The following is a 27,831-nucleotide window of genomic DNA, read 5'->3' on the forward strand; positions in this document are numbered from 1 at the left end:
AGATGGATAGATGTATAGATATAGATAGATAGATAGATAGATAGATAGATAGATAGATAGATAGATAGATAGATAGATAAATGTATAGATAGATAGATAGATGTATAGATAGATAGATAGATGTATAGATAGATAGATAGATGTATAGATAGATAGATAGATAGATAGATAGATAGATAGATAGATAGATAGATAGATAGATAGATAGATAGATAGATAGATAGATAGATAGATAGATAGATAGATAGATAGATAGATAGATAGATATAGATGGATAGATGTCTAGATAGATGTCTAGATATAGATGGATATATGTCTAGATATAGATGGATAGATGTCTAGATATATGTCTAGATAGATGTCTAGATAGATAGATAGATGGATAGATGTCTAGATAGATAGATAGATGTCTAGATAGATGGATAGATGTCCTGATAGATGTCTAGATAGATGTCTAGATAGATAGATAGATGTCTAGATAGATGTCTAGATAGATGTCTAGATAGATAGATGTCTAGATAGATGGATAGATAGATAGATAGATAGATAGATAGATAGATAGATAGATAGATAGATAGATAGATAGATAGATAGATAGATAGATAGATAGATAGATAGATAGATAGATAGATAGATAGATAGATAGATAGATGTCTAGAGAGAGAGATAGATGGATAGATAGATGTCTAGATAGATAGATAGATGTCTAGATAGATGGATAGATGTCCTGATAGATGTCTAGATAGATGTCTAGATAGATAGATGTCTAGATAGATAGATGTCTAGATAGATAGATGTCTAGATAGATAGATGTCTAGATAGATAGATGTCTAGATAGATGGATAGATAGATAGATAGATAGATAGATAGATAGATAGATAGATAGATAGATAGATAGATAGATAGATAGATAGATAGATAGATAGATAGAGAGAGAGATAGATGGATAGATAGATGTCTAGATAGATAGATAGATGTCTAGATAGATAGATAGATAGATAGATAGATAGATAGATAGATAGATAGATAGATAGATAGATAGATATATAGATAGATAGATAGATGTCTAGATAGATGGATAGATAGATAGATAGATAGATAGATAGATAGATAGATAGATAGATAGATAGATAGATAGATAGATAGATAGATGTCTAGAGAGAGAGATAGATGGATAGATAGATGTCTAGATAGATAGATGGATAGATGTATAGATATAGATAGATAGATAGATGGATAGATGTATAGATATAGATAGATAGATAGATAGATAGATAGATAGATAGATAGATAAATGTATAGATAGATAGATAGATGTATAGATAGATAGATAGATGTATAGATAGATAGATAGATGTATAGATAGATAGATAGATGTATAGATAGATAGATAGATAGATAGATAGATAGATAGATAGATAGATAGATAGATAGATAGATAGATAGATAGATAGATAGATAGATAGATAGATAGATAGATAGATAGATAGATAGATGTCTAGATAGATGTCTAGATAGATGTCTAGATAGATGTCTAGATAGATAGATAGATAGATAGATAGATAGATAGATAGATAGATAGATAGATAGATAGATAGATAGATAGATAGATAGATAGATAAATAGATAGATAGATAGATAGATAGATAGATAGATAGATAGATAGATAGATAGATAGATAGATAGATAGATAGATAGATAGATAGATAGATAGATAGATAGATGTCTAAATGTAGATAGATAGATAGATGTCCAGATAGATCTCTAGATAGATGTCTAGAGGTCTAAATAGATAGATAGATGTCTAGTTGGTGTCTAGACAGATAGATAGATGGATTTATAGATACTTTATTCATCCCCGTAGGAAAATTCACACTTCCAGCAGTATCCTTTTGTTGTCTATTAACAGATTCAGGATGGCCTCGGGGTGCTGTGTTGCAGTTTAGCAGCAGCGGAGTGGATGACGTCACACGCTATGCCAAAAGTTCGACGTCCCTGCAGCCGATGGAAATGTTTGTGCCCAGGGTTATACCACCTCGTGTTCACGTAGATAGCGAGTCCACCTCCACTCCGCTTCCCGCAGGCTTTTGTGTCTCTGTCCCTAACAGTACTGAAGCTGGGTAGCTCCAGGTAGCTCCACGTTAGCATCAGGGATGCTAGACGTGAGCCACGTTTCCGTAAAACACAGCAAACTGCACTCGCTGTAGGCTTTGATGTTTTTCACCAGCACAGCCAGTTTGTCGGTCTTATTTGGTAGAGAGTTAACATTTACCATGATTACGGACAGTACCAAAGACTAGCCGCTTAGCCTTAGCTCCAGCTCTGCATCCACGATAGGGCCCCCTCATCACGCCGGCACGAGAACTCTTCAAGGCAAGGAGTTGATTCCTTGAATAAATGCATTTTTGTGGTTTAAAACCCATTACGATACGATAGAAAGTAATCCAAAGTGTAGTTGATAGAAGCAGACAATAAAAACAATAAATCACAAATAACTTAACAACAAAATAATGTTACATAACATGTTCGAAAAGGGGTAGTCGGAAGCAAAATGCTTGTATTCCCTACCCCTTCATCTTCCCTATTAAATACACCAATGATAATAACAACAATTGTAATAATATTAATAATAAAAGTTATGATATAAAAATAGCAACAATAACACAAAGTTAATCATAGTTCTAGCACGCACTATTTCCAAAATGACTAAATTTTGTTCAGGCTTGGGGAGTAACGGAATACATGGAACGGCAAAAATGATGTTGCAAGCTGTTTGGATTTATTTTCATTTTGTTTCTGTCGCATTTTATGTTAGTTTTGCCGGAGATCAAAGAGATCAAAGCCAGGAGAGAAAGCTTACCACGTGTTGTGAGTCATCATTTTATTCATATTTAGTTTATTTTGTCGTTTAATAGCATATTTGGTATTGGAGTAATCCAAAAGTCATTAAAAGTAATCCAGTTAAAGTAACCCTACCCAACGCTGCTTTTGGGATTATGAATTTACTACAGCCCCTTAAGTGTCATGTCCAGCATGGTCGCCGTGGCCCCGCCCCCTTGGCACCGGCTGTAGCATATTTTCTAATTTGCGTGTATGCTTCTTAAGGGCGGGTTTTGGGGATTGCCGGTTGTGGGTTCATTGCATTACTTTGCAATTTCTGTTCTGTTTGACTTGAGGAAACCTGTACTTGCCCGTTCTGAGTAAAAACCTGTTTTGTGAGTATTCCTAGTCTGAGTTCCTGTTTGCCTGTAAGCCTGTTTTTGTTTTTGTCCCCGAGTGTTGGACGACTTTTATTTCCTCATAAAAGTAACTGATTGTTAACGCGAATGAGTTCACCCTTCCTGCCTCCTGCCTCCGATCTGGTCCGGTCCCGTGACATTAAGTTATAATTTCCCTCTTTCCCTCTCTAAAAGTAAGCTAACCGGGGGATGTTCAATGCCAAAAACAATTCCCAGACTGCATCCAGTTTTTTTACTGTTCTATTTTATGTTTCATGACACAAAGATATATTGACTGCCTTTTAGAAGAAAAAACAAAAGGATACATTAAAGGAAAATTGCAGCTTGACCACAATCACACGGGTTGCGGCCATCTTGTAATAACTCACATGTGCTTTAATCAGACACGTGGGAAATGCTAGCTTCCCATTTCATTTCATCCCAGCAAATCAATCTCGCCTGGCTGCGCCGAGACGTTGGCGTTATATTACCGAAGGGAGCGCCTCCATTAGAGCCTTTAATCATGGTGCCTTTGCTTACAGTTGAAAAGTTGAGGATTCGCCTGCTGCTTGGACTGTGGCTCCGTTTGAGGTTGATTGACACACTTGAATTCAGAAGACAAAAAAAAACAGGAACAACAAACAAAACGGGTCTCAATACAACTACCAAAATGTCCAAACTAGACACAGAAAATAAACCTGAAATGATAAATAAAAGACAGAATGGAAATGGCAATGACCCGACACTGTGTGCTGTCCAATCAGTCATTATATAAAGCAAGGGTAATCACCATCAGGTGTCGGGATTTTCGGTGCAGGTGTGCCCAGTTCCAAAATCTTGGTTGACGCCCTCTATTAATCTGGAGTCACCCCCTGCTGGATTAAAGTGGTACTACAAAAAATGTCCCATCAACGGCCATGAGGCAAGAGAATTGCGTGCCTCACTCAGCTAGTGCAGATGCTCAGCAAGGTAATACATTACATTGTAATTGAATTAATAAAATCTTTAATATAATGTGAAAATCCAGCGATTCTGAAAAAAGGACATAAAAAATTGTGAAGTTAATGTCAATTTTTTTGAGGTGGAACCAAGTCAGAATGGAGGAAGGTGTGCAGAGAAAGCAAAAAACAAGCAAAAAGCAAGAGAGAGAGAGAGAGAGAAAAGCAAGAGAGAGACAAAAGCGAGAGGGAGAGAAAAGCGAGAGCGAGAGTGGGAGAGAGAGATAAAGCGAGGGCGAGAGAGAGAGAGAGAAAGCGAAAAACAAGCAAAAAGCGAGAGAGAGAGAGTGAAAAGCGAGAGAGAGACAAAAGCGAGAGGGAGAGAAAAGCGAGAGTGAGAATGGGAGGGAGAAAGAAAGCGAGAGCGAGAGAGAGAAAGCAAAATCAAACAAAAAGCAAGAGAGAGAGAGAGAGAGAGATGGAGAGAGAGAGAAAGAGAAAGAGAGAGAAAAGCAAGAGAGAAAAGCGAGAGAGAGAGAGCGTAAAGCAAGAGAGAGACAAAAGCGAGAGGGAGAGAAAAGCTAGAGCGAGAGTGGGAAAGAGCGAAATAGCGAGAGCGAGAGAGAGAAAGCGAAAAACAAGCAAAAAGCAAGAGAGAGAGAGAGAGAGAGAGAGAGAAGAGCGAGAGAGAGAGAGAGAGAGAGAGAGAGAAAAGCGAGAGGGAGAGAAAAGTGAGAGTGAGTGTGGGAGAGAGAGAGAAAGCGAGAGCAAGAGAGAGAGAGAGAGAGAGAGAGAGAGAAAGCGAGAGCGAGAGAGAGAAAAGTGAAACAGACAGAGAGAGAAAAGCGAGGGGGAGAGAGAGAGAGAGAGAGAGAGAGAGAGAGGGAGCAAAAACCGAGAGAGAGACAAAAGCTGCATCGGCTCGCTACAACGGGTCAGGTGCAATCGACATTTCGTTCTGTGTACATTGTTACACAGAATGACAATACAAGGAAATTATTATTATTATTATTATTATAAAAGCGAGAAGGAGAGAAAAGCGAGAACGGGAGTGGGAGAGAGAGAGAAAGCGAGAGTGAGAGAGAGAGATAAAGCAAAAAACAAGCAAAAAGTGCGAGAGAGAGACAGAGAGAGAGAGAACGAGAGTGTGAGAGAGAGAGAGAGAGAGAGAGAGAGAGAGAGAGAGAGAGAGAAAAATACTAGTACAGTATTTATAAGAGGCACCTGGCTTTGGCAACATCAAGTGGACAAAGTTCAACCTTCTCTCAGCGATGTCTCACGGACCGGATTCAATCCCTTAGGGGGCCTAACCTGGCCCGCGGGCCACCTCTTTGACACCCCTGCTCTAAGTACAACGTCGCCTATCTATCCTCTGCCAGTCTCGTCTTCTAGTTTTTACCTTTACAGTCTCTAGTACCTGTTTACCTTGGACCGCCATGTTGATATCAATGACATCAAAGACACTTCCATTCAACTTCGCTGTCCGTTTGGACCTTCACCCACCAAGCCTGCGGTAAAGTCAATGTGCGGCGGCGTGCGTGGGCGCGTGCACGCGCATCGTCTGTGCACACGGGGGCGCGTGCACGCGCGCTTGCGTGCGCGCAAAGAGCAGCAAGCGAAGCGTGCGCACCGGCAGCACTAGCGCACGCCGCCTGTGATGGGATTTGCTTTTCTTTTTCGAGAAGCGGCGTTTTCGGCTTGGCTCGCCAAAAAGAGTCGGATGGAGTCCCAAACGGCTCTTCAGATTGCTTTTCGTTGCTGTAATCCTCTGTTACGATCAGGGTTGGGTAGGGTTACTTTAACTGGATTACTTTCAATTACTTTTGGATTACTCCAATACCAAATATGCTAATAAAAGACAAAAGAAACTAAATATGAATACAATTAAAAAATGTTGTGCAGGCTTGGGGAGTAATGGAATACATGGAACGGCAAAAATGATGTTGGCAAGCTGTTTGGATTGACTTTCATTTTGTTTCTGTCGCATTTTATGTTCGTTTTGCCGAGGATCAAAGAGATCAAAGCCAGGAGAGAAAGCTTACCACGTGTTGTGAGTCATCATTTTATTCATATTTAGTTTCTTTTGTCTTTTAAAAGTAATTGAAAGTAATCCAGTGAAAGTAACCCTACCCAACCCTGGTTACGATCTATTATGGAACAGTATGTACGAAGTTACTGAAAGGATTGAGAGAGAGAGGGGATAGGGGGAAAGCAAAAAAAGAGAAAAAAGACAAAAACGAAAAAAAGAAACAAAATAAATAAGATAAAATAAGATAGAAAAAGAAAATGTTAAGGAATGAATTACAAAGAAAAAAAAAACGAGAGCGAAACAAAGTAAAGGACTAGGAAAAAAAATCAAAAAGCCGAAGAAAGAAAAAGAGAAGAAAACAAGACACAAAAGACAAATATTAAAACATGATAAAAGGAAAATAATGTGAAAAAGGAAGAGGAAACACAAGTGAAAATAAAGGTAAGACGAGGTAATGAACCAAAGTAGAAAAATAAAATGAAAAAAAATGAAAATACAAAAATTTTAAAAAAATTAAAAAAGGGAAAAGAGAAAGAGGAAGAGGAAGTAGCAACAAAAAAAAGTAAGCTAGGCAAGAAAGTAAAGAAGAACACCATAAAAGAAAAGGTATGTATGTATGCATACATATTATAGATGGATAGATAAAAATAGACAGAATAGATAAGAATAAATAGATAGAGATAGATATAGATAGCTAGGTAGATCGAGATAGATAGATAGATAGATAGATAGATAGATAGATAGATAGATAGATAGATAGATAGATAGATAGATAGATAGATAGATAGATAGATAGATAGATAGATAGATAGATAGATAGATAGATAGATAGATAGATAGATAGATAGATGTCTAGACAGATGTCTAGATAGATGTCTCGATAGATAGATAGATGTCTAGATAGATAGATGTCTAGATAGATGGCTAGATAGATAGATAGATAGATAGATCGATAGATCGATAGATAGATGTCTAGACAGATGTCTAGATAGATGTCTCGATAGATAGATAGATGTCTAGATAGATAGATGTCTAGATAGATGTCTAGATAGATAGATAGATAGATGTCTAGATAGATAGATAGATAGATAGATAGATAGATAGATAGATAGATAGATAGATAGATAGATAGATAGATAGATAGATAGATAGATAGATAGATAGATAGATAGATAGATAGATAGATAGATAGATAGATAGATAGATAGATAGATAGATAGATAGATGGACAATTTTGCATAGTTCTGTCAGATACATTGACTCCAACTTCCTCCCATTTCCTCTTCATTCAACTTGTTGTGTATGGTCTATTTTCAAGACATTTGGCCTTTAGTTGTTTGTCTTGACACCTACATGTCTTCCTTGACCTACTAGTACGCTTAATTTTAACAACCTTACCAAGTTGTTTGGACTTTGGTCCAAATCTTCGATAGAGCTAACTGTGAACAGCCCACATCTTTGTCAACCATACGAGTAGAGTTACCTTCGTCAAGAAGTTCGACGATCCTGTCTTTGGTCTTGAAGGATTTTATACATTATACCATAAAATATTTTATACGATTGAATACAAGTTACATTTATTGAGTGCAATAAAGATTTTTACTGAGTGTGCTTCAGGTCACACTGTTCCAAATGTTTTGGCTGAGGAATTTTGATAACAGGACTCTGACGAAGGACGGCAGGCGTTGTCTTGATAAACACTCTGCTGTTATGAGTTTTTCCAGACATCGAGGCGAGGGGGTGGACCCCACGTGGGGACTTTCCTGGCACGCCCATGGGAGGAGCCGGCACACCATCTTGCGTTGGCCGAGAGAAGGAAGCAGAAGATCAAGAGAGAAGGCTTGACAGCGACTTGAGTGACACTAATTCGGCCATATTCCATGACTTTCACTTAGTTAATTTGTTTAAGAAATTAAATCTGGCCCCCCGTGTGAGAATGCCGGTCTCTTGTCCAACTTTTCCATCAAGAAATGAGTGCGCATTGTTGGATGAATGTAGGTTGTGTTTGGTTAATGGAGTCAGATAACTAATTTGTGCCCAGTTAAGGAAACAAATTGACTAGGTGTGTCCTTACTTTCTACTTCCAAATGCACTGATTCCATATTTTTTCCTCAGAATTGAGTGATTCCATATCTATTTCCCTGCACTTGCTCTATAAAAGTTACATTTACTGACCATTACGAAGTTTTTTCTGAATTTATTTTGCGATTTCTGAATGCTAATATGTTGCCCTTTGGAAATGTCACGGTTGCCATGGCGCCCAATTAGCCCCGCCCGTGTGGCTGCGGCTCGTTAACAGATTGGCTTTCTGTCTATTTAAACTCAGTGCTCTCATTTTTCCTTTGTCAGCCTGTCAACGAACTTCTGCCCCGCAAGACGTAGGTTTTGACTCGGTCCTGTTCCTGTTGGTATTTCCTGTCCGGTATTGTTCCTGTTTGTTTTGTCCTGTTTAAGTTCGGTTTCCAGTTTTGTTTTCGTCTATTTTTGTCCTGTTTATTATTTTCTCCAGTTTTCGTTCCTGTCGAGTTTATCCTGTTTATTTTCGATATCCTGATTCATTATCTATCTTGCCTGTCCCGTCCTGTCCGCTATCGACCCCATCCGTCCGATATCAACTCGGGCAATTGGAATCGATCTCGTCAGTCTCTGGTTCCCTGTCTTTCCATGCCAGACCGCTGCCTAACGTGCATGGCTCCCAATTTCCCGTAAAATATAAGGCTTGTGTGAGAACGTCACGCGTTTGGGTCCTGATCCTGTTCTGGTTCTCGACAAGAATGACCATACGGCTGTTTCATTTTTGTGATCTAAGAAAATGAAAAAAATCCCAAAAAAGGAAAAAGAAACAAAAGAATAAAAAAGAAACAAAAAAAAAGAAATGGAGAGACAAGCTAAAAACATCAAGAAAAACAAGTAAAGAGCAAACTAAAAAGAAACCAATGAAGAAAAAAGAAAGAAAATGGGGAAATACAGAAAAATAAAGAAAGCAGTAAAAAGGTAAGAATACAAAAACGACAAGAACAAATAAAAGAACAAAAGTAAAAATGAATGGAGAGGACAAGAAAAAAGAAGAAAAAAGAAAAAAGGTAAAAAAAAGAAACAAATAACAGGATAAAAGCAAAAAAAGAAGGAAATAGTAAATAAAAAACTGGGAGAGAAAGAAACAAAACAATAAAATAAAAAATAAAAATGCATATTGTCGAATCAAAAGGGAACAAAAGCTTCCCAAATAGAACCATCCCCTTATTGCCTGGGAGCCAACTCCCGTTGTTCACTTAAAGAGTCGGCTCATTGAATCATTTCGTTTGCGAACGACACATCACTCCACGCCACACTGTAACGTCGTGCGTCCGGTAGCATGGCGTTGACTCTCGGAAGGACACGAAAGCTTTCCCACCAGCGCTGCTTTTTTTTGCTTTAATTGTTTTTATCACTCTTCTCATTGTTGTTGTGACTACTAGCAAAGCGTGGGAGTGGGGAGACGGCTCAAGAGGAGGGGGGCTTCAGTGCGGGGGGAGAGAGACAATAGCAGACTGACCACCCGCGGGTGCAAAACACCAAATGCATTGCATGTGGCTGTGACGGTAGCCTGGCTTGCAGACCCGGACCAGGAGACCCCCTCTGCTGGAGAAGACCCCTCTGCTGGACCCCCTCCCTCCCTACTTGCCCCCTCCCCACCAAAAGGCTGTACATGGCGGTGGAGAGCAACCTTTGGTTCCTTTGCTCGCTTTTGCTTCTTTGCGCTCCAGCCAAGCAAGGTAAGTCCAATACCGCTACCGTTTTTTGTGTTTTAAAGTGGGGAAGGGGTTTTGGGTCTGGGGGCGTGGGGTGCTTTCCATGTGCACCTTGCACCGTGTAGGACAATGCTCCCAATGCTGGACGAAGAATCCTGTTATCGCATGCATTGTGTGTCCCGTGCAGGAGTTTGCAGCACGTTATCGAGTTAATGCCACTTTAAGGCAACCAGAGGGAGGTAGTAACGAGTTACATTTACTCTAATACATTCGCTTGAGTATGTTTTAGGACGAGTACTCCTAAATCAAATTACCTTTTACTTATACTTGAGTAGATTCGTGGAAATGGAACTCCGCTAAATTTGGTGCTACATTGAAGCCGTTACTTAAACCCCTTTCATGTCAGTACGCGTCGGTTTGTCCCTGAAAAATCATATTTATTTAATCTGAAACCTCATTTCGTTTTAGATTTGACCCGTGTCCCAATCAGCCACCGGGTGGCAGTTGTGAGCAGGTTTAGGGACATGTTTTCTACTGTATGCGAGGAATACTGTATTTTTTTGTGGCTATTTTAAGGACACAGCACAAAAATAATAACAACAATGGGTAATTAACAAAAGAAAACTAACTATTTTCACAAAAACAACTGTACAATACAATAATGCTGGATAATATATATTAGTATTTGACCAAGTTTTGCAAAACAATTGCCTGGTTCTCATTTTTGAGGTGTTATTCCAAGTTAATGGCCACTTTAATGCAAACGGATGTAGGTAGTAACGAGTTACATTTACTCTTTTACATTCACCTGAGTGTGTTTTAGGACGAGTACTCCTAAATCAAATTACCTTTTACTTATACTTGAGTAGATCTGTGGAAAATAAACTGTTCTCTTACTCTGCTAAATTTGGCGCTACATTGAAGCCGTTACTTAAACCCCCTTCATGTCAGTACGCGTCGGTCTGTCCCTGAGAAATCATATTTATTTTGTCGCAAACCTTGTTTCGTTGGTTTAGATTTGACCCATGTCCCAGTCAGCCACTGGGTGGCACTTGTGAGCAGGGTTTGGAACATTTTCCTACTGTACTTTATGTGTAAAGTACCGCATTTTTGGGGATGTGTGTGGCTTTTTTTTAATAACAAAAATTGGTAATTAACAAAAGGAAACTGACCATGTTCACAAAAACAGCTGTACAATTTAATAATACTGTGTAATATATATATATCAGCATTTGACCAAGTTTTGCCAAACAATAGTCTGGTTCTCATTTTTTGGGGTGTTATAACACGTTAATAACACTTAAAACGTGGTTAGTTATGGCAATAAAACGTAACAGAGGCACAAAGCAGCATTTGAAAAAGTTTTACAATATTTTTCTAGTTTTTTTAATATAATCGCGTTTCATTCATTGAATTTGGCTGGTTCTGACTTTTGGGGGTGTTGTTACTAGTTAATAACTGAGGTTAGTTATCGCAATGGGACTAAACTGGTGGAGAATGATTTCAAGCAGAAAAGTTTTAGAATTTTTTCTAAAGGACGCAATACGTTCTGGGATACGATCGTGTTTCTTTCATTGAACTTTTCTGGTTCTGACGTTTGGGGGTGTTATTACTAGTTAATAACAGGTTAGTTATCACAGTGGAACTTAACAGGTGGAAAATGATTTCAAGCAAAAAAATGAACAAGTTTTAAAGTTTTTCCCAAAGAATGGAATAGGTGTTGGGATACAATCATGTTTCTTTCATTAAATTTGTCTGGTTCTGACTTTAGGGGTGTTATTACTAGTTAATAACAGGTTAGTTATCGCAGTGGAACTTGATTCGAACATGATTCGAAGCAGAAATTACAATACATTTTTTTTCTAAAGGATGCAAGTCATTTTGGGATACAATCATGTTTCTTCCATTTAATTTGGCCTGCTCTGACTTTTCGGCGTGTTGTTTCTAGTTATAACTGAGGTTAGTTATCGCAATGGGACTAAACTGGTGGAGAATGATTTCAAGCAGAAACGTTTTAGGATTTTTTTTCTAAAGGATGCAATACGTTATGGGATACGATCGTGTTTCTTTCATTGAATTTGTCTGGCTCTGACTTTTGGGGGTGTTACTACTAGTTAATAACTGAGGTTGGTTATCGCAGTGGAACTAAACTGGTGGAGAATGATTTCAAGCAGAAACATTTTATAATTTTTTCCTAAAGGATGCAATACGTTTTGGGATACAATCATGTTCCTTTCATTAAATTTGTCTGGTTCTGACTTTAGGGGTGTTATTACTAGTTAATAACAGGTTAGTTATCGCAATGGGACTAAACTGGTGGAGAATGATTTCAAGCAGAAACATTTTATAATTTTTTCCTAAAGGATGCAATACGTTTTGGGATACAATCATGTTCCTTTCATTAAATTTGTCAGGTTCTGACTTTAGGGGTGTTATTACTAGTTAATAACAGGTTAGTTATCGCAGTGGAACTAAACTGGTGGAGAATGATTTCAAGCAGAAAAGTTTTAGAATTTTTTCTAAAGGATGCAATACGTTATGGGATACGATCGTGTTTCTTTCATTTAATTTTTCTGGTTCTGACGTTTGGGGGTGTTATTACTAGTTAATAACAGGTTAGTTATAGCAATGGCACTAAACAGGTGGAAAATTATTCTAAGCAGAAATTGACCAAGTTTTGCCAAACAATAGTCTGGTTCTCATTTTTTGGGGTGTTATAACACGTTAATAACACTTAAAACGTGGTTAGTTATGGCAATAAAACGTAACAGAGGCACAAAGCAGCATTTGAAAAAGTTTTACAATATTTTTCTAGTTTTTTTAATATAATCGCGTTTCATTCATTGAATTTGGCTGGTTCTGACTTTTGGGGGTGTTGTTACTAGTTAATAACTGAGGTTAGTTATCGCAATGGGACTAAACTGGTGGAGAATGATTTCAAGCAGAAAAGTTTTAGAATTTTTTCTAAAGGACGCAATACGTTCTGGGATACGATCGTGTTTCTTTCATTGAACTTTTCTGGTTCTGACGTTTGGGGGTGTTATTACTAGTTAATAACAGGTTAGTTATCACAGTGGAACTTAACAGGTGGAAAATGATTTCAAGCAAAAAAATGAACAAGTTTTAAAGTTTTTCCCAAAGAATGGAATAGGTGTTGGGATACAATCATGTTTCTTTCATTAAATTTGTCTGGTTCTGACTTTAGGGGTGTTATTACTAGTTAATAACAGGTTAGTTATCGCAGTGGAACTTGATTCGAACATGATTCGAAGCAGAAATTACAATACATTTTTTTTCTAAAGGATGCAAGTCATTTTGGGATACAATCATGTTTCTTCCATTTAATTTGGCCTGCTCTGACTTTTCGGCGTGTTGTTTCTAGTTATAACTGAGGTTAGTTATCGCAATGGGACTAAACTGGTGGAGAATGATTTCAAGCAGAAACGTTTTAGGATTTTTTTTCTAAAGGATGCAATACGTTATGGGATACGATCGTGTTTCTTTCATTGAATTTGTCTGGCTCTGACTTTTGGGGGTGTTACTACTAGTTAATAACTGAGGTTGGTTATCGCAGTGGAACTAAACTGGTGGAGAATGATTTCAAGCAGAAACATTTTATAATTTTTTCCTAAAGGATGCAATACGTTTTGGGATACAATCATGTTCCTTTCATTAAATTTGTCTGGTTCTGACTTTAGGGGTGTTATTACTAGTTAATAACAGGTTAGTTATCGCAATGGGACTAAACTGGTGGAGAATGATTTCAAGCAGAAACATTTTATAATTTTTTCCTAAAGGATGCAATACGTTTTGGGATACAATCATGTTCCTTTCATTAAATTTGTCAGGTTCTGACTTTAGGGGTGTTATTACTAGTTAATAACAGGTTAGTTATCGCAGTGGAACTAAACTGGTGGAGAATGATTTCAAGCAGAAAAGTTTTAGAATTTTTTCTAAAGGATGCAATACGTTATGGGATACGATCGTGTTTCTTTCATTTAATTTTTCTGGTTCTGACGTTTGGGGGTGTTATTACTAGTTAATAACAGGTTAGTTATAGCAATGGCACTAAACAGGTGGAAAATTATTCTAAGCAGAAATTGACCAAGTTTTGCCAAACAATAGTCTGGTTCTCATTTTTTGGGGTGTTATAACACGTTAATAACACTTAAAACGTGGTTAGTTATGGCAATAAAACGTAACAGAGGCACAAAGCAGCATTTGAAAAAGTTTTACAATATTTTTCTAGTTTTTTTAATATAATCGCGTTTCATTCATTGAATTTGGCTGGTTCTGACTTTTGGGGGTGTTGTTACTAGTTAATAACTGAGGTTAGTTATCGCAATGGGACTAAACTGGTGGAGAATGATTTCAAGCAGAAAAGTTTTAGAATTTTTTCTAAAGGACGCAATACGTTCTGGGATACGATCGTGTTTCTTTCATTGAACTTTTCTGGTTCTGACGTTTGGGGGTGTTATTACTAGTTAATAACAGGTTAGTTATCACAGTGGAACTTAACAGGTGGAAAATGATTTCAAGCAAAAAAATGAACAAGTTTTAAAGTTTTTCCCAAAGAATGGAATAGGTGTTGGGATACAATCATGTTTCTTTCATTAAATTTGTCTGGTTCTGACTTTAGGGGTGTTATTACTAGTTAATAACAGGTTAGTTATCGCAGTGGAACTTGATTCGAACATGATTCGAAGCAGAAATTACAATACATTTTTTTTCTAAAGGATGCAAGTCATTTTGGGATACAATCATGTTTCTTCCATTTAATTTGGCCTGCTCTGACTTTTCGGCGTGTTGTTTCTAGTTATAACTGAGGTTAGTTATCGCAATGGGACTAAACTGGTGGAGAATGATTTCAAGCAGAAACGTTTTAGGATTTTTTTTCTAAAGGATGCAATACGTTATGGGATACGATCGTGTTTCTTTCATTGAATTTGTCTGGCTCTGACTTTTGGGGGTGTTACTACTAGTTAATAACTGAGGTTGGTTATCGCAGTGGAACTAAACTGGTGGAGAATGATTTCAAGCAGAAACATTTTATAATTTTTTCCTAAAGGATGCAATACGTTTTGGGATACAATCATGTTCCTTTCATTAAATTTGTCTGGTTCTGACTTTAGGGGTGTTATTACTAGTTAATAACAGGTTAGTTATCGCAATGGGACTAAACTGGTGGAGAATGATTTCAAGCAGAAACATTTTATAATTTTTTCCTAAAGGATGCAATACGTTTTGGGATACAATCATGTTCCTTTCATTAAATTTGTCAGGTTCTGACTTTAGGGGTGTTATTACTAGTTAATAACAGGTTAGTTATCGCAGTGGAACTAAACTGGTGGAGAATGATTTCAAGCAGAAAAGTTTTAGAATTTTTTCTAAAGGATGCAATACGTTATGGGATACGATCGTGTTTCTTTCATTTAATTTTTCTGGTTCTGACGTTTGGGGGTGTTATTACTAGTTAATAACAGGTTAGTTATAGCAATGGCACTAAACAGGTGGAAAATTATTCTAAGCAGAAATTGACCAAGTTTTGCCAAACAATAGTCTGGTTCTCATTTTTTGGGGTGTTATAACACGTTAATAACACTTAAAACGTGGTTAGTTATGGCAATAAAACGTAACAGAGGCACAAAGCAGCATTTGAAAAAGTTTTACAATATTTTTCTAGTTTTTTTAATATAATCGCGTTTCATTCATTGAATTTGGCTGGTTCTGACTTTTGGGGGTGTTGTTACTAGTTAATAACTGAGGTTAGTTATCGCAATGGGACTAAACTGGTGGAGAATGATTTCAAGCAGAAAAGTTTTAGAATTTTTTCTAAAGGACGCAATACGTTCTGGGATACGATCGTGTTTCTTTCATTGAACTTTTCTGGTTCTGACGTTTGGGGGTGTTATTACTAGTTAATAACAGGTTAGTTATCACAGTGGAACTTAACAGGTGGAAAATGATTTCAAGCAAAAAAATGAACAAGTTTTAAAGTTTTTCCCAAAGAATGGAATAGGTGTTGGGATACAATCATGTTTCTTTCATTAAATTTGTCTGGTTCTGACTTTAGGGGTGTTATTACTAGTTAATAACAGGTTAGTTATCGCAGTGGAACTTGATTCGAACATGATTCGAAGCAGAAATTACAATACATTTTTTTTCTAAAGGATGCAAGTCATTTTGGGATACAATCATGTTTCTTCCATTTAATTTGGCTGGCTCTGACTTTTCGGCGTGTTGTTTCTAGTTATAACTGAGGTTAGTTATCGCAATGGGACTAAACTGGTGGAGAATGATTTCAAGCAGAAACGTTTTAGGATTTTTTTTCTAAAGGATGCAATACGTTATGGGATACGATCGTGTTTCTTTCATTTAACTTTTCTGGTTCTGACGTTTGGGGGTGTTATTACTAGTTAATAACAGGTTAGTTATCGCAATGGAACTAAACAGGTGGAAAATGATTCTAAGCAGAAATTGACCAAGTTTTACAAAATTTCCTAAAGGATGCAATACATTTTGGGATAAAATCATGTTTCTTTAATTAATTTTGTCGGGTTCCGACTTTTGGGGGTGTTATTACTAGTTAATAACCGAGGTTAGTTATCGCAATGGAACTAAACTGGTGAAAAATGATTGGAATCTGAAATTGACCAAGTTTTACAATTTTTCCTGAAGGCTGCAATACGTTTTGGGATACAATCGTGTTTCTTTCATTGAATTTGTCTGGCTCTGACTTTTGGGGGTGTTACTACTAGTTAATAACTGAGGTTAGTTATCGCAATGGAACTAAACAGGTCGAAAGTGATTTCGAGTGGAAAATGACCAAGTTTTACAATTTTTCCCAAAGGATGCAATACATTTTGGGATACAATCATGATTATTTTATTGAATTTGGCTGGTTCTGATGTTTGGTGGTGTTATTACTAGTTAATAACTGAGGTTGGTTATCGCAATGGAACTAAACAGGTGGAAAATGATTTCAAGCAGAAATTGACCAAGTTTTACAATTGTTCCTAAAGGATGTAATACATTTTGGGATACAATCTTGTTTCTTTCATTACATTTGTCTGGTTCTGACTTTTGGGGGAGTTATTACTAGTTAATAACTGAGGTTAGTTATCGCAATAGGACTAAACTGGTGGAAAAGGATTTCAAGCAAATAATCTAATTGAGTTTGGCTGGTTCTGATTCTGGAGTTACTTTAACAAGTTAATAACACTTTAAATAAGGTTAGTTATTTCAGTATGGTACTGGGCTCTATGATGACTTTAGGGTGATAAAGAAGCAACTTTTTCGTATATAATGTTATAACAGTGTTATAACAGTGTTATAACATTAAATACGAACAGTTTTCCTTTGAAAAATGAGGTGTGGTGGCGCTGTGAGAGCTCACCCAGCATCCACCCCGAAGAAGAAATCCGCTTCCTCTTCCTAGTCCGTGTGTAACCATTCTATGCTGTATCTCCAGCGCACTAAGAACTTTGACGTTTTTATGGTTTATTATCTTGTGCATCCGTTCAATATGGTTGGTGTAAAGTGTAAAGAAGAGGCCAGCCGTTTCATTTGAAATTCAAGTGGAATAAGAAAGCTTGATGTGGCTGAGAAAATGTGGATCGTTTACATTTTGGCCACTTTGTGAAGCTCATTTTCCGAAAGTAAGTTAATTTTAACTTTATCTTTATAGAGCCTATTATTTTGTGAATTTACTGAAAAGAGAACACTTTTTTAAATCTTGAAAACACAACATTAGAAGTCAAGCATTTTTAAGCATTTCAAGCACACGTACTAACCCTGTATTTCAGAAATGCCGGGCGATTAATCTGATGAAAAACATAAATTCAATATTGTCACGGTTGCCATGGTGCCCAATTGGCCCCGCCTGTGTGGCGCCAGCTGCAGCTTGTTGACAGATTGGCTTCCCCACTATTTAAACCCTGTCCAGTCTGTCGCCTTTTGTCAGTCCGTCGGCGAACCTCAGTGTATACTGAGCAAGCCTTTTTGACCCTGACTCCCACCTGTCCCCTCTCTGCTCCCGTCTGTCTCCGGCTACGACCTGTATTGCTCCTGACCACGTCTGTTCTCCCGTCCCGGCTTTCGTCCACTTTTTGTCCCCAACTACGATTACTCTCCTGTTTTGGCTTACGACCCATTTCCGACCCCGACCACCTTTTTGCTCTCCTGTCCCGGCTACCGACCTGTTTTTCCGTCCTTGACACCGCCATCGCTCGCTACGGAAGATCCACTTCCGTATTCGGATCACCATCCGAGTACGAGAGCAACTTACCTCCCGCACCTAGCGAACAGCGGATCGTGGGCGCAGCCCTTCCTCTCTCTTTCAATAAAACTTGTGGTAAACGTTACGCAATTGGGTCCTGTTTCCGTTCTGGTCCTGACAAGCCTTAAACATACAAAATATAGCACTGAAGCAATTTACGAACTAATCCAACTTACGAACGATCGTCTGTAAGTAGGGCATCATTTCTATGTTACTCATATTAATACCTGGTTGCTTATTGGAGGTGGGGTTAAACAGACTCAGTCAACCATTAAAAAATAATAATTCTACGATAAAATCACATCAGTGCTGGGTGCACTGGTGAGTTTTATTCAGAACCAGTCCTCGGGGGCACCCTGGTTCCTGCCAGCACTAGGCTGGAGACCCCATATTGGCATATTTAGAAATCCTCATCTCAGTTTTCGTCTAATCCAGGGGTGTCAAACTCGTTTTAGCTGGGGGCCACAAATGCTATAAAAAAATCTCACGGGGGCCAGACCAGTAAATTTAAGAGAAAGAGAGAGGGAGAAAAAGAGAGAGAAAAAGAGGGGGGGCAAGAGAGAGCGATAAACAGATAGGGAGAACAAGCGAGACAGAGTAACAGTGAGAGAAAAAGAGAGAGCAGAATGGAGATAAAAGAAGAATAAAAGAAGTGAAACGACAGAAAGAAAAAGACTCTGCAGGAGAAAAAGATACTAAGTGAGGTGAGAGTGAGAGAGAGAGAGAGAGAGAGAGAGGTCGAAAAAGGGAAAGAAAGAGGGTGAGAAAGAAAGAGAAAAATAGAAAGAAATAAAATGTAAATTAGAGAGAGAAAATAGAAAAAGAGCAAGACAGAGAAAAAGAAAGTTAGAGAGTGAGAGAGAAAGAGAAAAGAGAAAGAGAAAGAGAGAGTGAACAAGAAAAAGAAAAAGAGGGAGGAATAAATAAAAAAAGAGATGAGTCAGAGAGAAATGGAGAAATACTACCACAATTGTTTTGCAAGTGTTAACTGGCTTTGGTGACACCTGGCGGAAACATTTAAAACCACAGCTCATTTTCCTCTTGCGCTTCTCTCACTGTTGTCTTCCGGGCCGGATTGAAACCATCGGTGGGCCTGATCTGGCCCGCGAGCCGCCTGCTTGACACCTGTGGTCTAATCCATGCAAATGTCCATGTTTCGAATGGCGAATTTCCTATAAAAAAGGGGGAATTTGAACGCCCCACTTTGCAGCAATGGAAATTCTTGAGCTGTCGCTGCAAGTGTCAGTAAAAGTTAGGAATTGTGCAAGAAGTGGTAAACTCCGTGACCCAGTAAAAAGCTGTCTGTGTACCGTTGCCATGGAGACAAGTCCAGGAGACTAGACCAACAACCGTCCAGGGGAAATACTTCACAACACACCTCCTGCTCTTCTGATTTGCCAGTTGCGAATTGGTTAAGGTCTCATGGACTCCTTCAGACCACAGACTAGGTGATACATAGGAGGACGTTTTCTTTTTTTTTTTTTTTTCGGTCGATTGTTAACATGGTTAGTTAGTTAGTTTGATCCATTATCTAGTACAGTGGTAGGGGCACCATTTCCTGTGGTGTGTCTTGGGCAAGTACAGCCTGGTGGTGTCATGATTACTGATGCGGGGCACCTGAGTCCAGCCGCGGACGCTGATTGGCTGGTTCCTCTTTTATAAACCCCCGCCTTCCTGTTAACATTTGTCGGATCGTCTGTGAACCTACGCTACACGCTAGGCAAACTTTTGTGACTCCTAACTCTATCCTGCCCTGTTTTCCGTCTGATTCCCGTTGCCGACCTCTTTTCTGGACCTGTTTATGTTTTTGCTCGTCCGTCACGGCCATCGACCTGTTTTTTTCTCGCTGTCAACGACTACCTTCGCTTGACACGGAAGTGCCACTTGCGCGTTCAAGCTATCTGTTACCCGTGACCGACGATCATCGGATCGTGGTGCAAGTCCTTTTCCCCTTTTAATAAAAAATGAGTAAAACGAACGCAATTGGGTCCCGTTTCCGTTCCTGGTCCGTGACAGGTGGCCAACATGTGTTTCCACCTGGTCTTTAACCGGGGACCTTTCATACTGAGACTATATTTGTCAAGACCAGAAAGGAAACAGGACCCACTCGCGTAACGTTTATCACAAGGTTTATTAGAAGAAAGGTAAGGGAAGCAGGTCACCCCGAACACGAAAGTGGCACTTGCGTGGCGAGCAATGGCAGTGTCGGGAACGGAAAAAACGGGTCAATAGCCGGGACTGGGAGAGCAAGATGTGGTCGGAAACGAGTTATAAGGCGGGGCGGGAGAGCAGACGTGGTCGAGATCAAAAACGGATCGTTATTCTGGACGGGAGAGCAGTCGTGGTCGAGATCAAAACAGGTCGTAGCGGGAGACAAACAGGAGCAAAAAACGGGACAGGTGTGAGTCAGGGTCAAAAAAGGGCTTGCCGTGTAAAAACAGGGAATGGGAGAGCAAGATGTGGTTCGGGGTCAGAAACAAGTCGTAAGCCGGGACGGGAGAGCAGTTGTGGTCTAGATCAAAACAGGTCGTAATTCGGGACGGGAGAGCAGACGTAGTCGAGATCAAAACAGGTAGTAGCGGGAGACATAGAGGAGCAAAAAACGGGACAGGCGTTAGTCGAAAAAGGGCTCGCCGTGTATAAACAGAAATTCGCAGACGGACCGACTACCGGGGATTGACAGGACAGGGTTTAAATAGTGTTGAAGCCAATCTGTCAACAAGCTGCAACTGGCGCCACACGGGCGGGGCCAATCGGGTGTCATGGCAACCGTGACAATATTGAATTTACAATTAATGTTTTTCAGCAGATTCATTTCCCCAGTATTCCTGAAATACAGGGTTAGTACGTGTGCTTGAAATCCTTAAAAATGTTGGACTAATGTTGTGTTTTCAAGAATTGTAAAGTGCTTGAATTTTAGGCAAAGTGCTTGTAAATGCTTAAAATTGTACACGTGTTTCTCACCAGTCTGCTTAAAAATGACGTTGGCACTGCTCTTTGGTGGCTTGCAAAAAATTAGCATAGCATTTCCCAGTGGTAAATTGTATTGGAAGAACTCCCTGCAACTGAAAACTGATCACCCAACACCTCAAGGGCATTATTCAAGATTTACTCAACATCTAAACATTTTTATACGTCCAAACTGAACCAGAACGGAGACAGGACCTACTTGTGTTGCGTTTCTCCCAAGTTTTATTAGAAGAAAGGAAAGGATTGCACCCACGACCCGGTGATCGCTGGGCGCGGGAAGAAGGTCGCTCTGAACGCGAAAGTCGAATAGAAAAATGGGCCAGTAGCCGGGACAGGAGAGCAAAAACGTGGTCGGGGTCGGAAACGAGTCGTGAGCCAGGAAAGGAGAGTAGACGTGGTCAGGATAGAAAAAGGGGGCGAAGTTGGGGACAGACGGGGGCAAAAAACAGGTGGGAGTCAGGGTCGGAAAAGGCTTGCCTTGTGTTAACTGAGGTTCGCAGACGGACTGACAACAGGTGACGGAAAGAAATGGGTTTTAATTGGAACAGGGAGCCAATCAGTCCGAGGCAGTTGGCGCCAAAGGAGCGGGCACAGGTACATTACATCGGCATCTTCACTCTCGCTCTCACTATTTCTCTTTTTATCTCTTTTGTTTCTCACATTCTCTCTCTTACTCTTTTCTCTCTCTCTTTCTCCCTTTCTCTCTATCCTTCTCCCACACCTTCTCCTTTTCTCTTTCTCTCTCTTTCTCTTATTTCTTGATTTTTTTTTTTCCTTTCTCTCTCATCTACTCTTCCGGCCCCCGAGAGAATGTTTTTTCTATCCTGTATGCTGTACATTCAGGGTTTTATACGTCGCCTAGGATGGAGGTGTGAGTGGGAATGATAGTGTGTGTGGGGGGGGAATCGATGCGGAGTGCGATACTTGTCTAAGACCCCTCCAAAGGTTGACATTGGGAGATGCGGCGGATGCTAAAGCCGGAAACGTGGGCGAACCCATGGCGGTCCCGAACAAAGACCGGCACGGTTCACCGACGCTCGACTGCGCGAGGTCGACACTTACGTGACTGAGAGGTTACGTAAATCCGTGTGTCTGGTGAAGTGGTTCGGGGATTGTTTCTTTATATAGCCAGGTAAGACGCCGACACTTCAACTTGTTGGGTCGTGATGCTTGTGTTAGTTTAGAACAGTATTCTGACACGTTACATAAAAACGAGTTGCCGGAAGTCAAATTGCTTTTCTCGGTAATGGGTCTTTGATAGAATTTTGTAACTCTACTGCATTTCACACCTAGGCCAGGGTTCTAGTTTGTCCCTGCGTCCTTGACGCATTATTTTTGCTGGGGACGCATCGTGTCAAATCAACGTGCGTCCCCGTGACGCAACTTTTTTGACACCAAATTGTCAATTTTTTTAACAAAGATTTACCGCACTCCAAACTTTTCGTCAGGCAGATCCGCCATTGTTGTTTTGGTCTCGCGGTTCGATTTTTCGTCTGCATTCCGATCTCCAGTTCGAGTTGTGTAGTGAAAGTCCGTCTCTTTTTGGCTTACAGTCTTTTTTGACACCAAATTGTCATTATTACCCGATTACTTTTTTTTTTTAAACAAAGATGCAGATCCGCCATTGTTGTTTTGGTCTCGCGCAGATCTCGGCAAACAAATGACGTCATTGTTGTGGCGGTTGTCGAGTGATAGAGAAGTATGCCTCCGAAAAAACAGTTGGTATTAGGTGCAAATCAACAAAAAATTGGTCATTTCTTCAATGTCGGTAATAAGTCGAAACACAACACAGAAAGTGGTAACAACGGCAATAATTCCGGCACGAAAAAACGGCGGAAGCAAGGAAAACACGTGTGTTGAAGCGAACGATTCGACGAATTATAATAAACAAAAGAATACTCCTAGCAAGAAAATGACTTTTCTGCCAAAATGGACTAAATGATATTCCTGGTGACGCTATGAGGGGGATGATAATGGATTGGACCTTGAGAAGGCATTACAACTGTGACGGGACAGCAAACCACGAAGAATATATGAACTGAAAAATTTGAAGTGATAACTGCTTTGTATTACCAATTAACTGTGATGATTAAAACTGCATGAATATATAAATATTTCAGCAATATTATTTTGTATAATGTACATTATTGTTTTGAACTGAAAAATCTTGAAGTAATAACTGATTTGTATTACCAATTAACTGTGATGATTAAAACTGAATAAAAATATAGATTAATATACCATAAATTCCGGACTATAAGCCGCTACTTTTTTCCCAAATGTTCAGCCCTACGGGTTATTCAGTGAAGCGGGCAAATTATGTAATTTTTCTAACGGCCACCAGCGGCGTTGGAGTATAAAAGGTAAGATTAAGACCAGTAGAATATATGCGCCAGGAAAGACTGCAACCTCTAAGTCTATGCATACATTGTCTGTAAAGGAAAGGTACGTTCCGATAATGAGGAAGACTCCCTTGATGGCGATAGTTATGAGAAGTTGCGGACGATCTACCGTGATTTTCACAATTATGGGATGCTTTCTTTTGACAGACACGTTTGATGCATTGTGAGCGTGATCCTACTAGCGTGTTGGTACCTTTCAAAGGAACGGTTTGGAATGAAAGTTATATTATTATTATTAAAGATTTGAAAACTCTCGGTGTACCGTCTTTCTTCGTAAATATGTGTAACCATGTATAATATGTATTTGCAACTCTATATTTTTGTCATGTATTTATTCTACGAGCGAATCAAAAAGAAGGGGCGGAGCAAACGCGGGCTGATGGGAAGTGGGGTAAAGCTGAGTTACCGGTAGATCAGTCTGTTGTCGCAGCCAACAATAGTGGATATATATTTTTCCCACCCTTAACTTTGGTAATATACTTTTTGTTTCCTTGGATTACTTTTGCAGCAAGGCTTTAGGGCTAGGACCTTAGCTTGGCTTTTTGGCTGAGAGTAAGTGTCCCGGCTCCTAGGCTTTGTAGCGTATTATGAACTGACCGATAACGGATAATGGATAATGAATAACGAAGATAGAACAATAACCTTTAAAAACCCCCACTTTCAACGGGACCTGGACTTTACAAGTCTGCATCATACGTTAATTACGGGTATCATTTTCCATTCATGGTGCCGATTGTGGTTCTAAGATTGTCTACTATTTATTTAGTTACAATTGTGGAACTTACAGCATGGTCTGGGGTAAACTTGTGATTGTGTCATAAGTTATGCGTGCGCACGCGGCTTGTACAGAGGTGCGGCTTTTGCAAGTACAAAAGTGGCAAATCACTAAAGTGGTGGGTGCGGCTTATAATCAGGTGCGCTCATTATTCCGGATATTATGGTAATTATTTCAGCAATAATATTTTGTATAATGCACAATATTGTTGTGAACTGAAAAATCTTGAAGGGATAACTGATTTGTATTATCAATAAACTGTGATGATTAAAACTGAATGAATATATAGATTTATATCAGGGGTGTCAAACTCATTTGAACTCGGGGGCCACACGATAGAACAATCATTCTCTTGGGGGCCGGACTAGTAGATTAAAGAGAAAGAAAAAGATAGATAAAGAAATAAGAGAAAGAGGGAGGGAAAAGGAGAGAGGGCGGGACAAAGAAAGAAAAAGAGAGAGAGGGAGAGAGCGTGAGAAACAAAAGATAAAAAGTCGCGAGAGTGGGGGAAAAGAAAGGGAGAGGAAGAAAGAAATCCAAAGAGAAATAGAAGAAGAGAAAAGAGAAAAGAAAGCGCAAAGGGTAGGAAGAGAGAAAGAGAAAAGAGAGAAAAGGAAAAAAGCAAGTTAGAGCAAAAGAAGTTATAAAGACACAGAGAGAGAAAGAGACAAAAAGGAACAAGGAAGGAGAAAAGAGAGAGAGAGAGAGAGAGAGAGAAATACAAGTACAGTGTCTTTGTTCGAGGCACCTGGCTTTGGCAACATCAAGTTGACATATTTCAACCTGCAGCTCGTTTTTCTCTTGCGCTTCCCTCAGCGTTGTCTCGCGGGCCGGATTCAATCCCTTAGCGGGCCTGATCCGGCCCGCGGGCCGCCTCTTTGACACCCCTGATTTATATTATGTATTTGTCGCCAATTTCCAATTTCAACCTCGATAACACTAAATTTTGGGGACCCGTAGATCTCTGTTGGGACCCATAGATTTTTGAGCATGCGAGTCCCCGGGACCCATCACTTTTCACAGCTCAAATGAACACAGGGTCTATTTTATACTATTTTTCACGATATTATCATAAATAGAGTCCATGGGACTGAGAATGAGGATTTTGTGCGTTTTTTTGGTGAGGGGGATTTTGGGCGAAGGATGAATCGGCAGGGGGAATGGCAGGGCAAGTGCCACGGCTGGATCCACAAACAAAGAGCTTGTTTTGTCCGTTCTAATGATCACAGGGAAATATGTCAACTTCATTTATCGTGTTCTGGCTACTTGAAAGGGAGGAAATCGCCCCCCTGTGCTTTTGTTTCTATTGCGCCTCAAATGTTCTGCAATTTTGGGCAAACAATGACTTTTTTTACCAGTTGCCTAAAATGCTTCACAAGATTGATATGAATGACAATAAAAACACATTGAATTCCAATTCTAAAATGATGCTAATGGATAAGAATATGTGAATTTCACGATCGTTCGTAAGTTGAATTTGTTTGTAAGTTGCTTCAGTGCTATATTTTTATGTTTAAGGCTGCAGTGTTCTCATTTGCCCGCGTCCCTGCGTCCGAGACGCATTATTTTTGCTGGGGACGCAACTTTTTTGACACCAAATTGTCATTAACATTTTTTAACAAGGGCAGCACGGCGGCGCAGTGGTTAGCGCTTGTGCGGCACAGTTCATGTCATGGGAACCTGTCGTGGGTTCAAATCCAGCTCCAGACTTTCTGTGCGGAGTTTGTATGTTCTCCCCGTGCTTGCGTGGGTTTCCTCCGGGCACTCCGGTTTCCTCCCACGTTCCAAAAACATGCATTTCATGTGAATTGGCCGGTCCAAATTGTCCCTAGGTGTGAATGAGCGAATGAGTTGTCTGTCCCTGTGTGCCCTGCAATTGGCTGGCAACCAGTTCAGGGTGTCCCCTGCCCACTGCCTGGAGATGGCTGGGATGGGCTCCAGCCCCCCCGCGACCCTAATGAGGATAAGCGGTACGGCTAATGAGATGAGATGAGATGAGATTTTTTAACAAAGATTTACCGCACTCCAAACTTTTCATCAGCCATTGTTGTTTTGGTCTCGCGGTTCGAGTTTTCGTCTGCACGCCGTTCTCGAGTTCGGTTGTGTAGTGAAAGTCCGTCTCTTTTTAGAGAACCGGCTTTTTCGGCTCAACTCGTTAAAGAAGGCCGGCTCTCAAACGGCTCACTTGCTTTGATGCATTATATTACTAATTATTATTTAAGTTAAGAAAAAAAGGAAGTATAAAAGGAGAAAATGAAAAAAGGCAGGTTTGTGGTTATCCCTTTAATCAGTATATTACCAACAATAATTTAATACAGAAAATGAATTAATAATTTGAATAAGAAAATGTATTATTCTACTTAATTATTCTTGCATGTATTTTTTCCTTCTACAGTGAACGTCCAAGCGACTTAATTTTTGAACTTTTTTTTATAATAAACCTCATTCATGTCTGTCAGGGACCAGGAGGCAGGAAAGGTGAACTCATTTGCGTAACGATCTGTTACTTTTATTTAGAAAATAAAAGTTGTCCAACACGCAGGGACAAAAACAAAACAAAAACAGGCTTACAGGCAATCAGAAACTAGGTAATACTCACAAAACAGGCTTTTATTCAGAACGGGCAAGCACAGGTTTCCTCAAGTCAAACAAAACAGAACAGGGCAAAACAGAACAATGCAAAACAGAATAATGATCTCGCCACCGGCAGTTCCAAAACGAGCCCTTATGAATCACACACGTCATTAAGACAATCTGTGTCAGCCGGTGTCAAGGGGTGGGACCAGCTGGTTGTCATGGCGACCATGCAAGACATGAAAATGTCGAGCAACTCAGTGTCTCACAACAAAATGTTCATTAACAATATATATGATATAAGGAAACACGTGTACAATATAACATGTTAAACTACATAAATAAACATGTTTAAAAAAAAAACTTTTTTAAATTTTATTAGGAAAAATACGACTGTTTGTAAGGGCATGGAGCACACTAAATTTTGGGGACCCATAGATCTCTGTTGGGACCCATAGATTTTTGAGCATGCGAGTCCCCGGGACCCATCACTTTTCACAGGTAAAATGAACACTGAGGCTGTAATGTTTTGTACTAAAAAAATAAACATTTCATAAAATAATATGCTCTATAAAGATAACCAAAGTTGAGTTTAACTTACTTTTGGGAGATGTGCTTCAAAAGGTTCTCCTCCATGGTAAAAATTGGTCGAAAAAAAAGCGTTCCGACCATTTTCTCAACCGCATCAAGCTTTCTTATTCCACTTTCATTTCAAAAGAAACGGCTCGCCTCTTCTTTACACTTCACACCAACCATACTGATTGGATGCACAATATATTAAACAATATTTTTTTTAGAATTTTTAGTGGGCTGGATATAGTGTAGACATAGACAGTATAGAATGTTTACACACGAACTCCAAATATCGGTTATCAGCCTCCTCTTAAAACTGATAACCAATGTTCCCTCTAATTTT

At 39.4% G+C, this 27,831-nt stretch overlaps 1 protein-coding gene across 1 annotated transcript in view; it reads left to right on the top strand.

Moving 5' to 3' along the window:
* The first annotated feature begins 9,519 nt into the window (after nt 1–9,519).
* The window catches only part of igdcc4 (immunoglobulin superfamily, DCC subclass, member 4), a 156,841-nt gene continuing 138,529 nt past the window's right edge, over nt 9,520–27,831 (top strand). Inside the window, 1 exon segment of the mRNA XM_088333509.1 lies at nt 9,520–9,940. Within this exon segment, the coding sequence (XP_088189635.1) occupies nt 9,874–9,940 (67 nt within the window). The 5' untranslated portion in view covers nt 9,520–9,873.

Source organism: Urocampus carinirostris, chromosome 4, assembly GCF_059441175.1.
Source record: "Urocampus carinirostris isolate Australia breed hairy pipefish chromosome 4, RoL_Ucar_1.0, whole genome shotgun sequence".
In the NCBI taxonomy this organism is placed as follows: domain Eukaryota; kingdom Metazoa; phylum Chordata; class Actinopteri; order Syngnathiformes; family Syngnathidae; genus Urocampus; species Urocampus carinirostris.